General features: G+C 40.1%; 1 protein-coding gene across 2 annotated transcripts in view; it reads left to right on the top strand.

The window, feature by feature from the left end:
• Positions 1 to 517: 517 nt before the first annotated feature.
• The window catches only part of DCTN4 (dynactin subunit 4), a 778,985-nt gene continuing 762,121 nt past the window's right edge, over positions 518 to 17,381 (top strand). For both annotated transcript variants that reach the window (XM_044069397.1, XM_044069396.1), the window contains exon 1: positions 518 to 680. In XM_044069397.1, the coding sequence (XP_043925332.1) occupies positions 546 to 680 (135 nt within the window). In that variant the 5' untranslated portion in view covers positions 518 to 545. The remainder of the gene's footprint in view (positions 681 to 17,381) is intronic.

Raw genomic sequence — 17,381 nt, 5'->3', positions numbered from 1 at the left:
AAAAACTGAAATGGATGATAAAAATGTGAGGGAAAATGGAAAAATGAAATCTGAATGGTTTGGGAGTGTAAGATTGGGAGGGAGCACCATGGGATATGACAAGGGAACAGTGGACAGCAGAAAGAACTCAATGAAGCCAGTTGCCACGGGAGCTATTTCACCTAAAACTGGCCCTACTACTTACATAAAGATTCGATAGAAAAAGAGGGTGTAAAGTAATATGTACATTAGTAAGTAAAAGAAGTTTGCAATTGCAAAGACGTATGTATTTTCCGAAAAATAAGTATTGCACTCTACTGTCTAACATTGTTGACTGACTGTAATCCTTGATAATTTACAAGAAACAAAACAAATTATGAAAGACGAGGCAACATAAGTGAAACTTTGCAAAACAAGGACAACTGAGACCATAACCGAGATAACAAACAACACACACTAAAGAACAGTTATATGTGTCACGCGGAGCACGTTCCACGTTTTTCAACGTATCCTACCCCTTCTACGACGTCAGGCTGACGCAAACATTAGTCCGCTTTAGGTCCAAGATGGCTTCGCTTCTGCAGCCGCAGTTAGTGGTGTATCTAGTAAGTGGAGAGAAAAAAATACGGGCTCCATTGTCTCAGTTGTACTTTTGCCGATACTGCACTGAGCTGCGGTCTTTAGAATGTGTTTCCCACGAGGTAAGTAAAAAGCAACATTCTAGCTTTCATTTTAATGTGCAATAAGCTAGTAGCACTCATCCTATGTAAACAATCAGCGCCGCCCTAACCCTATTCCCCTCACTAGCATTGGCTAGCTGTCACTGCTGTGTATTTAATCTTCGTCGTTGGTAGGTTGCATGTGGCTACGAGTACGTTTCGTGTACGGAAGTAGGGATGCTATTTGTTGGATTGTTGGATGGCTAATGTTTTAGGAGTTTCTTTTAGTTGCAATTTACTCCTCATTAAAACAGATTTCCCGCAAGTGAATAGTAATATTACCAATTGTTATATTACACATTGTTATAACTTGATTTGTGTAATTTGATCATGTTAAAGTTTTAAAATGTCTTAGCAGCATAGCTGTCAACCTCCCATCCCCAAAATGAGTAACGCTCGCCTTCTTAATGTGGAGCAAATGGGCAAGATAGGGAGCACATATTAATGGCTTACTAACCTCTTCATCTACGGCTGCCACCTTTTCAAATGCCCGAAGTGGAACAAACATCACATTTTGCAGGCCAAAACATACCCACGGCCAGTACAAAGGACAGTACTTCACTTTTTTGCCTAAATAAAAGCTTATTCTTGTAGCATTTTAGTTGCTTATTCTGTTTCTTATAACATTTAGGTATTTCAGATACAGAATAACTGTTTTATGCAACTATTACATAAAATATAGGAAATAATTTTGCCCTAAAATATGAGGACATTTGCCATTTTTACAATTTTTTGCAGGACACAACTGCCCAAAGAGGGACTGTCCCTCGCAAAGTGGGACAGGTGGTAATCCTGTCTTCAACTAGGAAGGTGATAGTATGGTTAAAATATGTTGGTTTTACTTATAAAATCTTGTAATGAATTATTATGATTCATTCCTATTTACCATGGATATCAGTAAAAAAAAAACTTTGAGGAACGTGAACTTATTAAAGCCCCAGATGAGGTATGCTTATCGTAATGAAGTACACTTGATGGGTATGGTTAGCAGTTTGTCAATCCTGTAGCTTGGCAGTCAGAAACACGTCTGTCTGTACAGCACTGTAGGGACAGCAGCTTAATTAAGTGACTCACTCAGATTTAGGTATTACACCTGTAGTAAATGACAGGATATTCTAAACCAGCCCTGCTAAATATCCAAGCTCGTTCATTATGTCACATCTCTCAATCTCCCCATGTATCCAAAGTGAGGAGTATTATCTCTCATAATGTAGAACGAATGGTCAAAATGTGGAACACATACTGACAGTTTACTGAGAACTTCAGGTGGGAAGCTCAAATGATGGTTAAAATGTGTTGCATTATACTAATAAAACATTCTTTTGAGTAATATGATTCAGCATTATTTACCATGAAACAAAATTCTTTGGAATGAATATGTGATATACCCTTTCAGTGTGGAACATTGAGGAACATAGATTTTCAACAACTCAAAACGAGGAGTGTTCCTCATAATGATGTACACTTGAGAGGTATGCATATGTCAATTTACATTTTGCACAAATACATTACTTACTAGTTTGTATTCTGTAATTGTTTTGATTTAATGCTGCTTTTGTAACGATATTTAAGTGGCTTGGACATACTGAATGGTCGGAAGGTGTTTGTGTGTATGAGTGTGTGGTGCAGAATAACAACCATGACAGGGCTAGCTAACCAGTGGTGTAAACATTGGCTGTAGATGGTGGTCCCTGTTGATGTGACACCCTCACCCCATGTGCAAAATGGTAAAAGGGGAGTTGTGGATGGGTGGATTTGTTTTTGTCTTTTGAAAAGGATGTATTTGTGATGTTTAATAAAATACTAAGTACATTATACCCAATGTTTCCTGAGTTGTCTTTAGAACTGCTTATTTTGAATTGTAGCAGTTCACATTTTGCTCTTAATTTTATGTGTCTGCAGAGTTTACTTGTTGTTTCAGTCCTGCCTTTACTTAGGTTCATAGGTGTGTACTAGGCTAACGGCCCTGGAGCCCATATAAGCCTAGCCCAAGAAGATTCCCTGGCATCATGCCACCCAAAGTTAGTTCCCAGAGCCCCTGTCAAGCAATGCCACTGAAGTGATCCCTGGGGTGAACTTCCTATTGACCATCCCCTCGTCAAGATTGCTCTTAAAGAGGGCCAGTGAAGTGCTCTGCTTGATGTGAATGTGAAGTTTGTTCTAGAGTATGGGAAGTCTCTGGATTAGCAACCTGTCCTACTTATGAATCACAGTCAGGTCCCAGATAAAAAGTATTGTCTCTTCATACAGTTGCATATCCACTTGTGAAGACATTTCAACTGTTTTGAAGAAAGTTGTACCAGCTCATTCTCCACACAAGTAGTGTGTAACACAATTTGTGTAATGCATGCACAGAAGCTGTGTAACAGAAATTACACTGCATGGATATGACAGTTTACACCCAGTTCTGAAATAACCGGATGAAGTTTAAGTGCTGCGTAAGTTAATTAAAGCTGTCTGATTTAGTTATTCAACATATGTTGAGCCTTCCTGATTGATATTTCAAAGACCCTCCATGCTGATCCTGTAAAGTATGCTTTCACTTGCGAACAGATTAAATAAAAATTTTGTTTGAAAGTGAAAAGGTGCAAGCAACATGGACTGTGGTTACACACCATGTTGTTCATGTCATATTAAACATTAATGGTCTAGAAGGAAAATTCACAAGATGTTGTTTTCTGAAATAACCAATGTCCTATCCCATGAGATAAGCAGACAAAATATGCATATTACAACTGGAGTATGGTATAACTGTTATTTCATGATAAACAGAAGCCTGTGTACTGAAAGCTTTCAAGATATGTGAAACTGTGAAATATATTGGAACAAGCAGTGGCCATATGCTGAGAGATGATTTACTTTATTCTAATTTACAGATAAAGTTGTTTGTGTTCCTTTTGTAAAATTCATAATGCAAACGATGATAAAACAGTAATAACATTTCTGTATGTTTTTTCACAGCCTTTTCTTGATTATCTAGCCACACCAGGTGATTTTACTGACCTATTTAATTTGGTAGCAGAATACATTCATCCCTTTGGAAGAGGGTCTTAAGAACAGGTTACCAAAGGGCATTCCTGAAGTCCACATTGGGAGGGTGAGATTTAAGTATAGGGGAACTGCCGTTCATTGCAGTCTAGGGATGTCTATGTCCTGTCCCATCCTCTAGCAGTTGACATGCTTATAGACATTGTTGCAAGGTCCTGCAGTCCCTTCCACTTGAGTGCACTTTCAGGTTCCCTCATTTATGGCTTTCATGCAGGTAGAACTTGGCAGAACCAAGTACACATAACTAACCTTTCTGCCATCCTCCAGTAAATGTTACCAGGGTATTTGACTAAACTACTTTCTTCTTCTCCCTTGGGATGGGTTAGGGTTGACTACCCACTCTCCTCTTCTCTTAGGTGGTCTGGGTCACAATCAGGGCTTTATTTTATTCAATTGAATCCTGGATTCAGCAGCAGGAAGCAAATTTAATTTGGAAAGGGATGTTATAGATTCAAAGAAAACTATATTGTTTAGGAAACACAAATGCAGCACTAGTTCGTCATCAGAGTACAGAGGCAATTTAAATATGGCAAGAATAAGACATGACGTATACACAACTATTCTAATGACTAATTCTAGTCAGGTAAAACTACCCATATATAAGCCTAAACATATGAACAAATAATACTGTACACAGAAAAAGAGAAGAAAAGACAGTTTGTTAATATTGCACATGGGAATTATTGCAAAGATATTGCACTTAAGTAAGAATATATTAACTATAGTGAATTAAATAATGTATCACTTTCAGTAAAATATTATTAGTGAGATCACATGTGGAGGTAGGAGATATCCAGATTGATATCCAAGTTTATGAGCCTTAATACTGTTGGATAGAAGCTGTTCTAGAGCCTGGAGGTCCTACAGAGGTTGCTGTGGTACCTCTTGCTAGATGAAAGTCTAAAAATCAGCCAAATGCTGGATGTGATGCCTGGAGGTCCTACAGTGAATGCTGCAGTATCTCTTTGTTAGATGAAAGTCTAACAAACCATCCAAATGCTGGATGTGATGTGTCTCTAAGTATTTTGTATGCCCTCTAAAAAATTCTTGGCATGAATGGAAGATTTGTGCCCATTATCTTCTCCGCAATCCTTACCACTCTTTGAAGCTTCTTCCTGTCTGCCGCAGTACTGTTTCCGTACCACACAATAAAGTTGCAGGTGAGAATACTTTCAATTGCTCCTTTATAGAAAGTGGATAGAGCATTCAGAGGAAGCTTTACGCTTTTGAGCCTTCTCAAGAAGTGCAGGCATTGGTGAGCTTTTTTAATTATCTGGCCCATGTTCACAAACCAAGAGAGGTCTTCTGAGATGTGTACCCCCAGAAACTTTGTAGGTTGAACTCTCTCAACCACTTCGCCATTGATCTCAAGTGGCAAGTGAATGGCTGGTCTTTTTCTGACGTCAGTGATAATTTCTTTAGTTTTGTTGACATTCAGATCCAAGTTATTACAAATGGAATTTGTGCAAAGTTAGTTTATAAAAAAATAATTTTCAAATAAGGTAGTAGGTGTATATTACTTTGTAGTACTCCTACTTAACTCCCGTCATAAACACATTTTGCCATTTATTGGTTGAAAGTTCAATAAATGTGCTAGTCTGTCTTATAGTGCATAATAAAGCTGTTTTTCAGCATATTTTGCAGGAGTAAGAAGCTTTTATTTTATGTAACATTGATTACCAGGAAAGTCTGACTGGGCAGTAACTCCCTTTTCAGTGGAGGCATGGTGATAAAAGCTCAACAGTTAAATCAAATTTTCAAACACTAAATGTGCATAGAAAATATTTACAAAAATCAAATATATGGTAGATTTTTTTTATATATATATATATATATATATATATATATATATATATATATATATATAGGTTCATAGGTTGGTACTAGGCTGTCGGCTCTAAGGCCTATGCCAGCCTAGCCATAACAATTCCCTGGATATTTCTTCCCACAATATTTACTTCTCTGGGCCCCTGTCTAGCAGGGCGACTGACATGATCCCTGGGGTGAATTTCCTATCTCCCATCCAATCATCAAGGTTCCTTTTGAAGAGGGCCAATGAGGTGCTCTGCTTGACATGTTTGTTTATATATATATATATATATATATATATATATATATATATATATATGTATATAGGTTCATAGGTTCATACTAGGCTATCTTCCCTAAGGCATTTGTAAGCCTAGCCAGAGTGTGTTTGGCTTTCGCCACCCATTTTAAATGTTTTACTATGCCCTTTTTTGAGGTTAGTTTACTGTGCCTCTGTTTAGCAGTGACAGAGAAGTGATACCCGGGGTAAACCTACGATCTCCCATCCACTCGTCAAGATTTCTTTTGAAGAGAGTCAGTGAGGGACCCTGCCTAACTTGGACTGGGATTCTATTCCAGAGTGAAGGGAGCCTCTGGGTTATGAATCTGTGCCATCAGCATGTACTATTTATTTCAGTGCTGAGGTTCAAGTCCCTCGAGCGCGTAGCTCGATGGGATTTGGATTTTCTGAGGTTCAGCATGTCCATTAATTCCGGGTTGGACATAGCTTTATACGTCAGGCACAGATCGCCTCTAAGCAGGCGGTATGCAACCGAGTAGAGCTGGAGTTTCTTTAACCGGGAAGCATATGGCATCTGTTTGAGCCCTTTGATCCTCTTGGTGAGGTACTTTTGGGGTCTTTCCAGTTGCTGCAGGTATCGGGTGAGGTACATCCCAAAAGGGGCATTGTATTCAATTATGGGCCTGATGAGGGATGAGTAAAGAGGCACAGTGACCTCCCTTGATCTAGATGTGAATTTCTTCATGATTAGGTGGGCTATATGGAAGGTTTTTCTAACCACTTTAGCCACATGGTTGTCAAATGAGAGATTGCTATCAACTTGGGTCCCCAGGTCCCTAATTACTTCTTCCGTACTTAATGTATTACCACCTATGTGGTAATTTGTGGGCACTTTGTTTTTGCCAAAGGGGATGACTGTACACTTTTTGGCGTTTAGCTTGAGGCCATGGCTCTGGCACCAGTTATCTTGTTTCTATGCGACCCTTTTGGAGGATGCTTGTGTCATCTGGGGAGTCGATTATGGTGCCCAGTTTGCAGTCATCTGCGAACTTGGTCAGCCACAGTCCTCCCGTGTTGGCCTGTACCTGTGAGAAATATATGCCGAACAAGAGAGGTCCCAGGACTGAGCCTTGTGGGACGCCACTTGTAACTGGTTTGCAGTCTGACATGGCTCCAGCAATTCTGACCATGTGGGTTTTGTCCTTGAGCCAGTTTGCAACCCATCTAGTGACATAGGGGTGTATATTTAAGCTGGATAGCTTATCTATGATGCCCGAGTGGGGTATTGTATCGAAGGCTTTTGCAAGGTCCAGGTAGGCTGTGTGGACCACCTTCCCCTCGTCAGTGGCCTTGTTGACTGTTTCAAAGAAATCAACCAGGTTTAAGAGGCAGGATCTGCCCTTAACAAAGCAGAACTGGGTAGGATCCAGTGTCTGTAGGTCCCCAATATCTTTATTTATGAGTTCCATGATAATCCTGTCCATAGCTTTGCAGACCAAGCTAGTCAGGCTTATGGGGCGATAGTTTCCAGGATCCGTTGAGGCACCACCTTTGTGGAGAGGGACCACTGTTGCTGTACGCCATTCTTTGGGTACATATCCTGTAGTAAGGCTGAGATTGAACAATAGCTTTATGTTGGGGTTCAGCTCTTCTTGGAGTTCATGTAGGATGCAGCCCGGGACACTGTCTGGTCCCATTGATGCTGTGTTTTTTGCTTTGGAGAGGGAGGCTCTCACCTGAGCATCTGAGATGTCAGGGGGGCAGCACTCTGCTGGGATAGATAATTGCTCTTTTGGGCGGGGGGGGGAGTTTGCACTGAACCTGTCAGCCAGGATGTTGGCAATGTCTGTGGGTTCAGTGTATTTTTTGTCATTTTGGACTAACTCTGAGCATATCTGGGAGTTTCCACCCAGATTCCTAACATAACTAAAGAAAGCCTTGTGATTATCTTTAGTGTCTTGTGCAATTTTTCTCTCGAAGCTGGCCTTAGATGATTTTATGAGTGCCTGTAGTTTTTTGCTAATACTGATCAGAGATGCCTTCCCTTTTAGGGATTTTGCTCTGTCATGCAGTAGATTCCTCCTTCTATTGTATACTTTGTTTATGGCTGGGGTCCACCAGACAGGACGCCTGCCTTTGGGGGATTGGGTCTTGGTTTTATTTGGGATTGCATGATCCATGCATTCCTGAAGGTGTTCATAGAATGGGTTTATGAAGGATTCTGTAGTCTGGGCCATATTTTCCATAGGCCCCGGGGCTTTGAAGGATTCCACCTCGGTTTTGAGGAGTGTGAAGTTTGCTTAAGTTTTTCACTGTGGTTTTCTGGGCAGGGGGTGGGGTCGGGATGTGGATATCCAGTGAGATTAATTTATGGTCTGATCTTACCAGTGAGGGATACACTTCTGGTCTGGAGTATAGAGTCCCCATGTTGGTGATGATCAGGTCCAGTATGTTTTCCCCTTTTGTGGGAGTGGTGACAAGTTGTTCCATAGCATTTGAGTTTATAAATTCTAGGAACCTTTGGGCTAGGGTGTTGGAGCTAGAGAAATGCTCCCAGTCTATGTTTGGGTAGTTGAAGTCGCCCAATATAATGGTGTTTGGGGAGACCTTCATATTTTCCAGTGTTCTCAGGAAGGTCGAGTGGAGTTCCTGGGTTTGGGAGGGTGGTCTGTAGCAGGCTATAAACTGGAAGGCAGTTTTACCCACTGTTAGTTGCACATGGATAGTTTCTGATGCTTCGTGCTGTGCCACCAACTTGGAGGTGTGGGTATCTTTGACGAATATTGATACTCCCCCCTCCTTTTGTGGTTCGGTCTGAGTTTTGGGGCCAAAAAGTATGGTATGAGGTATAACCTGGTAGTGCTGGGGTGCTCTTGGGAGCCTTGAACCAGGTTTCTGTTACTGCACAGATATCCATATTCTCCATGCTGATGAGAGTTTCGAGTGCGTGCATCTTGAGGTTTAGACTTCTGGCGTTGAGTAGCATTACCCTTAGTTTCTTTTCCCTTGTGATACGTATGGAGGTGGGTTTGTCTTTTGAGCTTTGCCTAAAAAAGGCACTATGGGGGTGGCGAGAGCCTTTGCCAATATCTGAAAGCCCAGGGGTGACAGGTGCAAGCCGTCCCTAGCGAAGTATCGTGGCTGGTCGAGCATGTCATCCCAGGCTGACAGGCATTGGATCCCCTTTGAATGACACCAATACTTAAGCCAATTGTTGAAATTGATCATCTTGTCTTCATATTGTGGCATCATTCTTGGTGAAGGTAGGATGCTACTCAAGGTCAGGGTCATACCGGCCTGGGCTACATGCTCAGAGAGCTCCTCTATGTTTCTTTTCATGTAGTCCAGGGAGGTACATCTCAGGTCATTCACACCAGCATGGACAATGACTGAGTCATATTTGCACTTGCCTTGGAGTGACCTGAGTGCTTGTGTTATGTCATGGATCCTAGCGCCTGACAGGCAGCTCACCGTGACCTTCTCCTTGTTCAGCCTGGTGAGCGGGACGTCAGTGTGCCTGACGATAGAATCACCCATTATGTATCAGGTGTTGTTTAGCCTTAAGGGCGGTGACTGTTCGTGGGATGTTCTAACAATGTTTCACTTCAGCTATGTTGTGTCAGTCTTATTCAGATGATTTATGCTCATTTGATGCATATCAGATTTACCAAAATGTATAGAACTGTATTGTTCACTCCCTGTTCCTTTTACCTTGGAGGAAGTAGGTTGGTTTAAAAAAAAAAAAAGGAAAAAGTGGATCTTGCTCTCTGCATCATGATCTGTAAGCAGTCCAGCCTGAAGTTAATGGTGGTGGAGGGGGAACGGAACATTCTGTCTTCTACTCTGCTTTATACTTGGAAGTCTTCTCCTCGCAGACATTAGAATTCAGTAAAAAGTATATTAAGGAATAATCTAGATGTTTCTGCAAAAAAGGAGCTAATCCCTGTTACAGTATAATGCGTTTGTTTAGCATATGTTGATAATTCCTAACCAGATCCACAGGTTTTGGTTTAATTTGTATAATATGTGCTGGGGCTGACTTTTCCTGCATAATTACAGCCATTTAAAAGTGCAGTTTTCTTTGTTGCTCATGGCATGATTTGTTTCTAAGAATGGTGCAGATTTCCTCAATCTGCCCTCCTAATGAGCAAAGAAATAAAACATTTATTGTTACTATTTTGATCACCTATTTTTACCTAATTTGGAAAGCTTTGTTTATTAAAACATCCTGTTTTTAAGGGGTAAAGTGCTCCCTCCCATTCAAAACCTTTTTAAATTAAGATAAGCTTTCAAGTAAGGCAGTGCCCTTTGTTAAACTTAATCTGGTATATTAACAGTTTGGAAACAGCACATTTTCTCTGTGTTCTTAGTTTGACATGCAGTTACAGTGTACATGTATGTTTATTTCTTCCATGCATCTACCACTGAAAGAGAGGATTTCTTAAAATGATAATGGTGTTGACTGACTAACCCCCTCCACAAGGAAAAATAAATGGATGTGCCCCTCAAGGAAAATAAGTGTTTTTATTGAGCTGCTTATTTATTCATTCTTCTAGAGTATACTTGCTAAGTTCCTTTAGGTTCTTAGTCGTACTGTCCACAGATGACCCTTTACATCCAGTAGATATTGATGTAGTTTGCCTGCTCATTCTGCCTTTCATTGTTTACAAAATTACAAAATATGTTTTAGTTAAAAGTTACATTTATGTTTTTTTTCCTTGAAACCCTTTCTGACTTACGCTTTTGTAGCAAAAGTTATTTTAAGTCATTAAGTAAAAATTTGTGCATGACAGTTTTGCAGACAGTATGGCTTAATGGGTGAAAACATTAAGTTCTCCAGTATGAATATATACTGTCAAAACTATTTTCGTTTATACTATTGGTGCCCACCGCTGTGAATAGTGAAAAAGTCACTTAGCCATACCAGTGTTTTCTGAACACCTCTCAGAGGAGGCATGTGTAAAAACAGAGTAGTAACCTCATAGCATTGAAAAGTATTTTTGCCGTTGTGTGATGGCATGTTAATTTTGTTGAAGTACAGTGTACGTCATGCAGTGAAAGAAATTTGACAGCCATGCTAATGACAATTTGACACCATTCAAAGCAGATTGCGCAGTATAGTTTACTGTGATTTTGTGTCCGATATGGAGGAAGGGTGATATTCCTGGTCTGGTTGGCAATTTTAAGTCAGCCCAATTCTCCAAGGCTAAAGCATGATAAACATGTCATTTATTTGTAAGTCAAAACTTGTGCTGATGGATTTTATCTAGAAATTATGGCAGGAAAATTAAAGTGAGACTGCTTTTGTGGCTGTAATATTATTGATCAGGTGTTTTTAACTCCATTGGTCGGTTGTAAAAAGCATTTGTGGGTTATCTCTCCCTTACACAGGGATACTGAAACCTTGACTGAAATAGGTTTCAGTAGCAAGGTGGGTGTAAGCAGTCAACACCAGGTCACTTGTCTTGGTTGGGTGCATGCTGGTCCACCGCAGTACTGTCATCCAGAAAAACCCGAGTATTGCAGCAAGGCAGCACAAATGGCAAAGGCGAAACAGCCACCAAGCATTGTATTTTTGAGCTCTAGCTGAGGGCTGGTGCATGTTCTGAAGCTTGCGTGGGTCCATTACAGGTTGTCCTGCTTGTCTACATTGTCACAGTTTAAGAGGAAAAAAATAATTAAAGATACCTGTAGTTACTTGCTTCAGTTGAGGAGCCACCTTTATGGAGGGGGGGGGGGGGGGCTGTAGTATGCCACTATTCTTCAGGTGCATATTACATGGATAGGATTTTGATTGAGGACAAGTTTGGCTAAATAATGCTTTAATCTTTCCAGTAAGTAACTGGGTATGTTTGTCCTCATGGAGGTGGTGTTTTTTTTTTTATATATATAGAGAGGGTGGGTGAGACTTGGTCATTTTTGGCGATGGCAGCAGGGGTTGACCTGGCATGGGGAGAGCAGGTGTGTAGTAAGTGATGGAAATTTTGGTCTGAGCTGTTATGGCAAGCCAAGAGTTATAGTAAGTGGGATAAAATTAAAGGTAAATTAATTTGTCTGATGTTAGAAATGGATTCTGGGCTGCTGTTGGCAGTACCATTTAGAACGAGTTCAGAGCATGGCAGGGTATTATTATGGCATTTGTATACATTGTCAAAAAAGGCCTTATGGTTGTTTTTTAATGTGGATGGCTGTCTTGTGCTTGCAGGCAGCCTTGGTGCTTCTTGAAATTTCCTTATTTTCCAGTTAATTTGGTCTAGGTTTGTCTCATGAACTGTAAAAGGATAAGATGCATATAAGACTAGGAGCTTATGTGCTTTGCTGTAGAAGTTGTTGGCTCTATTATCCCACTACATTGAGCCTTTGTTAAGTTTATTGTTTTGGTTATGATTGAATGGAATAGTTTTCTGTGTACAATGAATTAATAGGCCATTCAGTTTGTTGTGTAGGGCTGAGATGTCATTGCTTAGGGGTGGTGGGTTAATGAATTCATGTGAAATAAAGTTAGGGAAGGAGTTGCGTGAAAATTAAGATAACCAGGTGGAGGTAAATAACATGACTAAAGATATAGGCTCATAGGCAAGTACTAGCTTAGCTGCCATCGCAGGCTATTTTAAGCCTATCCAGTTTCCCTTTTTGTGCTCAAACTAATCTGTTCTATTTGGTGAGAGATTGGTCTTCTCCATCTTGTGGTCGATTTAATTATATATTACCCTTAATGAGAATAACTAACTGGGATCATACCATAGATAATTTGTGGGGACTTGTGCATGGGATAAAGCATTTAGGGACTGCCTCTACTTTAGTAGTAAGGGTCAGTTCTCTGGTAAATTTTGTTTCCCCTCCATAGATCCTAATCGCACTTGAATATGGACAGGGATGAACTTTGTTTTATGTGGATGGGGAGTCTGTTCAAGAGCAGCAGTATCCTATCCCCTTTAAGATATACTTGTCTCTCCAAACTGTTCTTGTTGATGTTGCAGAAGACGTTTAGATCCCTAGACTAAATATTTCTGATGCCATTTGACTTGCTGATGTGCAGCAAATTCATCGGTATTGGGTCAGAGGATATCTTGTATACCAGAGACAAGTCACCTCTTAGCAGTTTGTAGGATACTGAGTGTAGTGACAGGGCTTTGTCTGTCTGTGTAGGACATGTAGTTTAGGCCATGTATCCTTTTTAGGAAGGTATCTCTGTGGATATTTTAGTTGTTGCATGTATCTTGATAGGTACATGCCAAAGGGGCACTGTACTAAATGATTGGCCCAGTGACAGCTGAGTAAACAGGGGCAGTGACATCCTTATATCTAGACACAATCCCTTTGTTTATCAGCTGTGCAATGCAGAAGGACTTTCCAACAGCTGATACGCTGGTTAAAAGTTGTCACTTTCTGAATAAGTTCCCAAGTCCCAAGCAACTGGGTTAATAGGGGCATATTGTCAGTGTGGTAGTTCCCCCAGGGGTAGATAACTTCCCAAAGGATATAATAATGCATATTTTGGCATTTAGTTTGTCTATGATTTTGCCACCATTTATTTTTTAGGACAAACCTGACATTTGAGGATTTAGTGACTGCTCCTAGCTAGCACTAGGAGCAGCCATCTGCCAACTTAGACAGCTAGCCCTGCGGTATTTGCTTTTACTTCAGAAAAGTAGATGCTAAACAGCAGACATCCCATCATAAAACCCATGGACTCTTTGTGAAGGTAACTTCCTCTATTTTGATTTCCTGCATCCTATATGTGAGCCAGTTGGCAATCCAGCAGGTGACATAGGGGTTTGGCTATCCTACTGTGCCTGATTAGGGAACTGTGTCAAAAACTTTGGCCAAGTCAGGGTATGTGGTGGACCATTTGCCTTCATCTATTGCTTTGGTGACCTTTTCAAAAAAGTCCACCTGGTTGAGTAAGAAAGGCCTGCCTTCCTCCAATCACTGAACCTGTCTGTGTCCTGCTTGATTAATTCCATAAGTAATTTCATGGCTTTGCATATGATATGGGTCAGACTTATGGGTCTGTAAGTGCCTAGATATGTGGAAGGTCCTCCCTTGTGTAGTAGAATGACTTATTCACTTTGTACAAAACCTGTAAGTAACCTGAATTTGTGCAGTGTTATTAGGGATGTAGCTAAATGTCACTTCATGCTATTTAAGATGCATCTAGGGAGATGTGAGGTCCAATCGATGCAGTATTTTTAGCTTTTAAAAACACTTTTAGGACTTGATCTTGTGTGCTAGCTGGAGGCAAGCCAATTTCAGGTATATCTTGAGGGACAGACTGAGGGGAAGGGCATAAAGTTAGAGCAACTTACTTGCCAGTAAATTTAGCTCTATCTTTAGCTTCGGTATAGGTAACATCATTCGCAATCAGCTTAGACCATTGCTGCATTGTGCTTTTGAGATTACGAACATAACTAAAAAAGTCCTTGTGATCATATTTGGCTTGGTTAGCTGTTTTAGCCTCAAACTTGGTTTTAATGGATTTTAACGCTCCCAAATTGTTTATTTCAGTGACAAGGGATTCAACATTGTGGGAATTGCTCTTACTTTTGGTCAAAATTCTTTTCCTTTTATTGTAAAGCTTGTTGATATTGTGGTTCCACTATGTTGGTTTGTTCCTGGGGTTTGCCCTGTGTTTGTTCCTATGGGGTACAGCTGCATTTATGATATTGTATGGTGTTTTATGTTTCTGCATATTTAGTGGAGTTAAGTTAGTTTGGTGGGGATTTGAAGCTTGCCAATGTATCCATTAGGAGTAGGTAGTCTGTCTTAAAGACATTTCTAAAGGTGCCCTGGGTGGAAGGGATTGCAGGTTTCAATTTAATTTTGAAGTAGACTGCTTTATGGTCAGACCTAGCATGTGATGAAGATACGCAAGGGATGGTTATTAGAAAAGAGAAGATATAATATAATGAGAACTCAAGGATTTAGAGTTATGTCAAAGAAGGGAGCAACTTATCAGAAGTAGAACCTGGCAGTAAGAGTGGCAGGTGAGCGATAACAACTAGTACAACTGCATAATGCAAAACAAATCACACACTGAGGAGAAGCATCATTAAAGTAACCGACCACTGGCACCAGAACAAATAAATTACACTAGTAACAAGTGAGCACTAACAACAAGCACATTGGATAAAAGGATAAAATCTACAGACATTAGACTGGTAATGAGTGGGCAACAACTAAATGCTGAGATGGATGGCCTTTCTGCTGTGAAGTGTTTTAAGATTTAAAGAAATATAGCAGCAAGGTATGGCATACTTCACATGTAAGGGAAGGACGTGTTTTGTATAATATGAGAATGTTCTTCTTTAGCCTCCGACTTTCTTTTCCATATGTCAGCTAAAATGTTAAAAGGTACTTAAGAAAATGAGCTTGAAAAAAAATCAGGAAAACTCTGTAGTAACATTGACGTAGAAAGATGTATAAAAGATACGTCAGAGGATGAAGCCCGGGTGAAGGAGAGAGAACAGAGATAAGCGATATCATGCAGGAGGAAAGTACATTGAAGATTTCTCATTTTATCTGTAGGTAAAACAAGTAGTAAATATCAAAGTTTAGAAACTAGTGGTTGAACGGAATTAAGAAGGTAGTGAGAGAATGGGAGTATGAAGTCTAGTAGAGTGGAGGAAAGTAAGGTGGAGACAAAAGGGGTGAAAAGGAAGAAGGTGAAATTTTATAGTAGGAAAAGGAAAATGAATTGATATCTGTTTAAAGGAATACACCTCTTGTTTCATGAAACAGAAAATGGTTTAGCTTTCTATTAGTATATTCATATGGAAGTAATTATCATTGAAATGATAGATTTTAATGACATAGGAATCCTCAGTACACTGGACCAAACCTGATTTGGTTTCATCAAGGGCAGGTCACATCTTCTCAACCTGGTGGACTTCTTTGAGAATATCACCAAAGCGATGGATGAGGGCAGAATGGTTCACACTACCTACCTTGACCTGGCCAAAGCATTTGACACAATACCCCACTCAAGCATTGTTGATAAACTCAAGATGTTAGATATAAACCCTTACATCACCCAGTGAATAGCCACCTGGCTCACAGACAGGACTTAGGAAGTTTAAAATTGGGAAGTCCACCGCTACAAAGAGGCCAATCACAACTGGAGTCCCTCAGGGATTTGTCCAAGAACTGCTCCTTTTTGGCATTTACAACAATGACGTCAAGACCTACTAGCTGACAAAATTTACAGACAGTTGCAAATTAGGAGTGGTTATAGAATTCCCACCGACAATAATTTTCTCCAGCAAGGGCTGACACAGATAAATTAACTTGTGTCAGAGCCATGGACTAAAACTGAATGCCAAGAAATGCACAGTAGTATCCTTCGACAAGTCATCCACTGGTGGTAACTATTATACTGGCAACACACTCCTAGGAGTTATCCCAGTAATCAGAGATTTGGGGACACACAGACTGTAATATAGCTTTTGACCATCACTTATCTGCAGTAATGAGGAAGTCATTCTATGTTGTGTAACTTATAAACAAAGCTATGACATCTAGGTCCAAGGAGGTCATTGTTCTACAGTACTCTGCGTTCATCAGACCTATCATTGAGTTCATTAGCCCCCTTTGGATGTGCCTGGTTAGGTATATACCAACAACTGGAATGTTCACAGAGGTTTCTCACTAAAAGAATACAGGGTAAATTTAACATGTTCTATGCAAGCTGTCTGAAAGCCATATCCTTGTATTCTGTCTCGTAAAGGCTGTTTAGGGGAGATCTATGCCTGGCATACAAGGCATTATCAGACCCAATCCTGATGGACCTCCTGCATATCTGCAAAACAACCAGCACGGGAAATAGGGTACACCTTTATTTTTCTTTAGAAATGAGGAAGAGTTTTCTTTATGCTTTCTAATAAAAATAAGACAGCAGTGGTAAAGGTGGGTATATAAGCAGTTAATCAAAATATGGCATTATATTTGGCATATTCGTATAGGCCATTAACTGGAAAGGAAAAGAAATGGAAATGTTGAGAGAAGTGGACATTTGTATATTTATGAACACATGCTATATTTGCTAATGACCCAGCTTGTATTTTGAGTAAGTAGAAGAGGTGATAAGGATTTTGTAGATGAGATGTTTTTAAATCAAACCTTGAAATGCTGTAGTTGATGTTTAATGCATGTCTTTTACAAGAGATCTTTTTTGATGGTCACACCAGACTGTTGAAAGTCTTCTGTCATGCAGTCCATCCATCTCTTTCGTGACTGTCAGTGTTTCCTGTTGCCTTCATCTTGCCTGTCCCAAATCTTCTTCACCAGATTGTCTTCTGCTTTCCTGCACACGTCTGAAATACGGTAATGTTTTCTGCGGCAACCTATGAACCTATGGTTCAAATGCAGTGGTGATGGGGGACTTGGATAAATAGAGGAAAGGATGGTGGATGGACTTTAAATCTTGTTTATAAGATGTCCATAGAATGGAAATAAAGATGGCTTTTTGGTTTGGATGGATGAAATGAGTATGGCTGAAAATAAAAGTATGGAAGATAGACCTATGTGATGTTGTCAATGACCACTTGAAAACAAAAACTGAAAAAATATGTATTGGTGTAATACAA

Source organism: Protopterus annectens, chromosome 4.part0 (genome assembly GCF_019279795.1).
Source record: "Protopterus annectens isolate FY-2018-M chromosome 4.part0, PAN1.0, whole genome shotgun sequence".
Classification (NCBI taxonomy): domain Eukaryota; kingdom Metazoa; phylum Chordata; order Ceratodontiformes; family Protopteridae; genus Protopterus; species Protopterus annectens.
The sequence above is the reverse complement of the archived record's forward strand: the minus strand, read 5'-3'. Positions and strand labels throughout refer to the sequence as shown.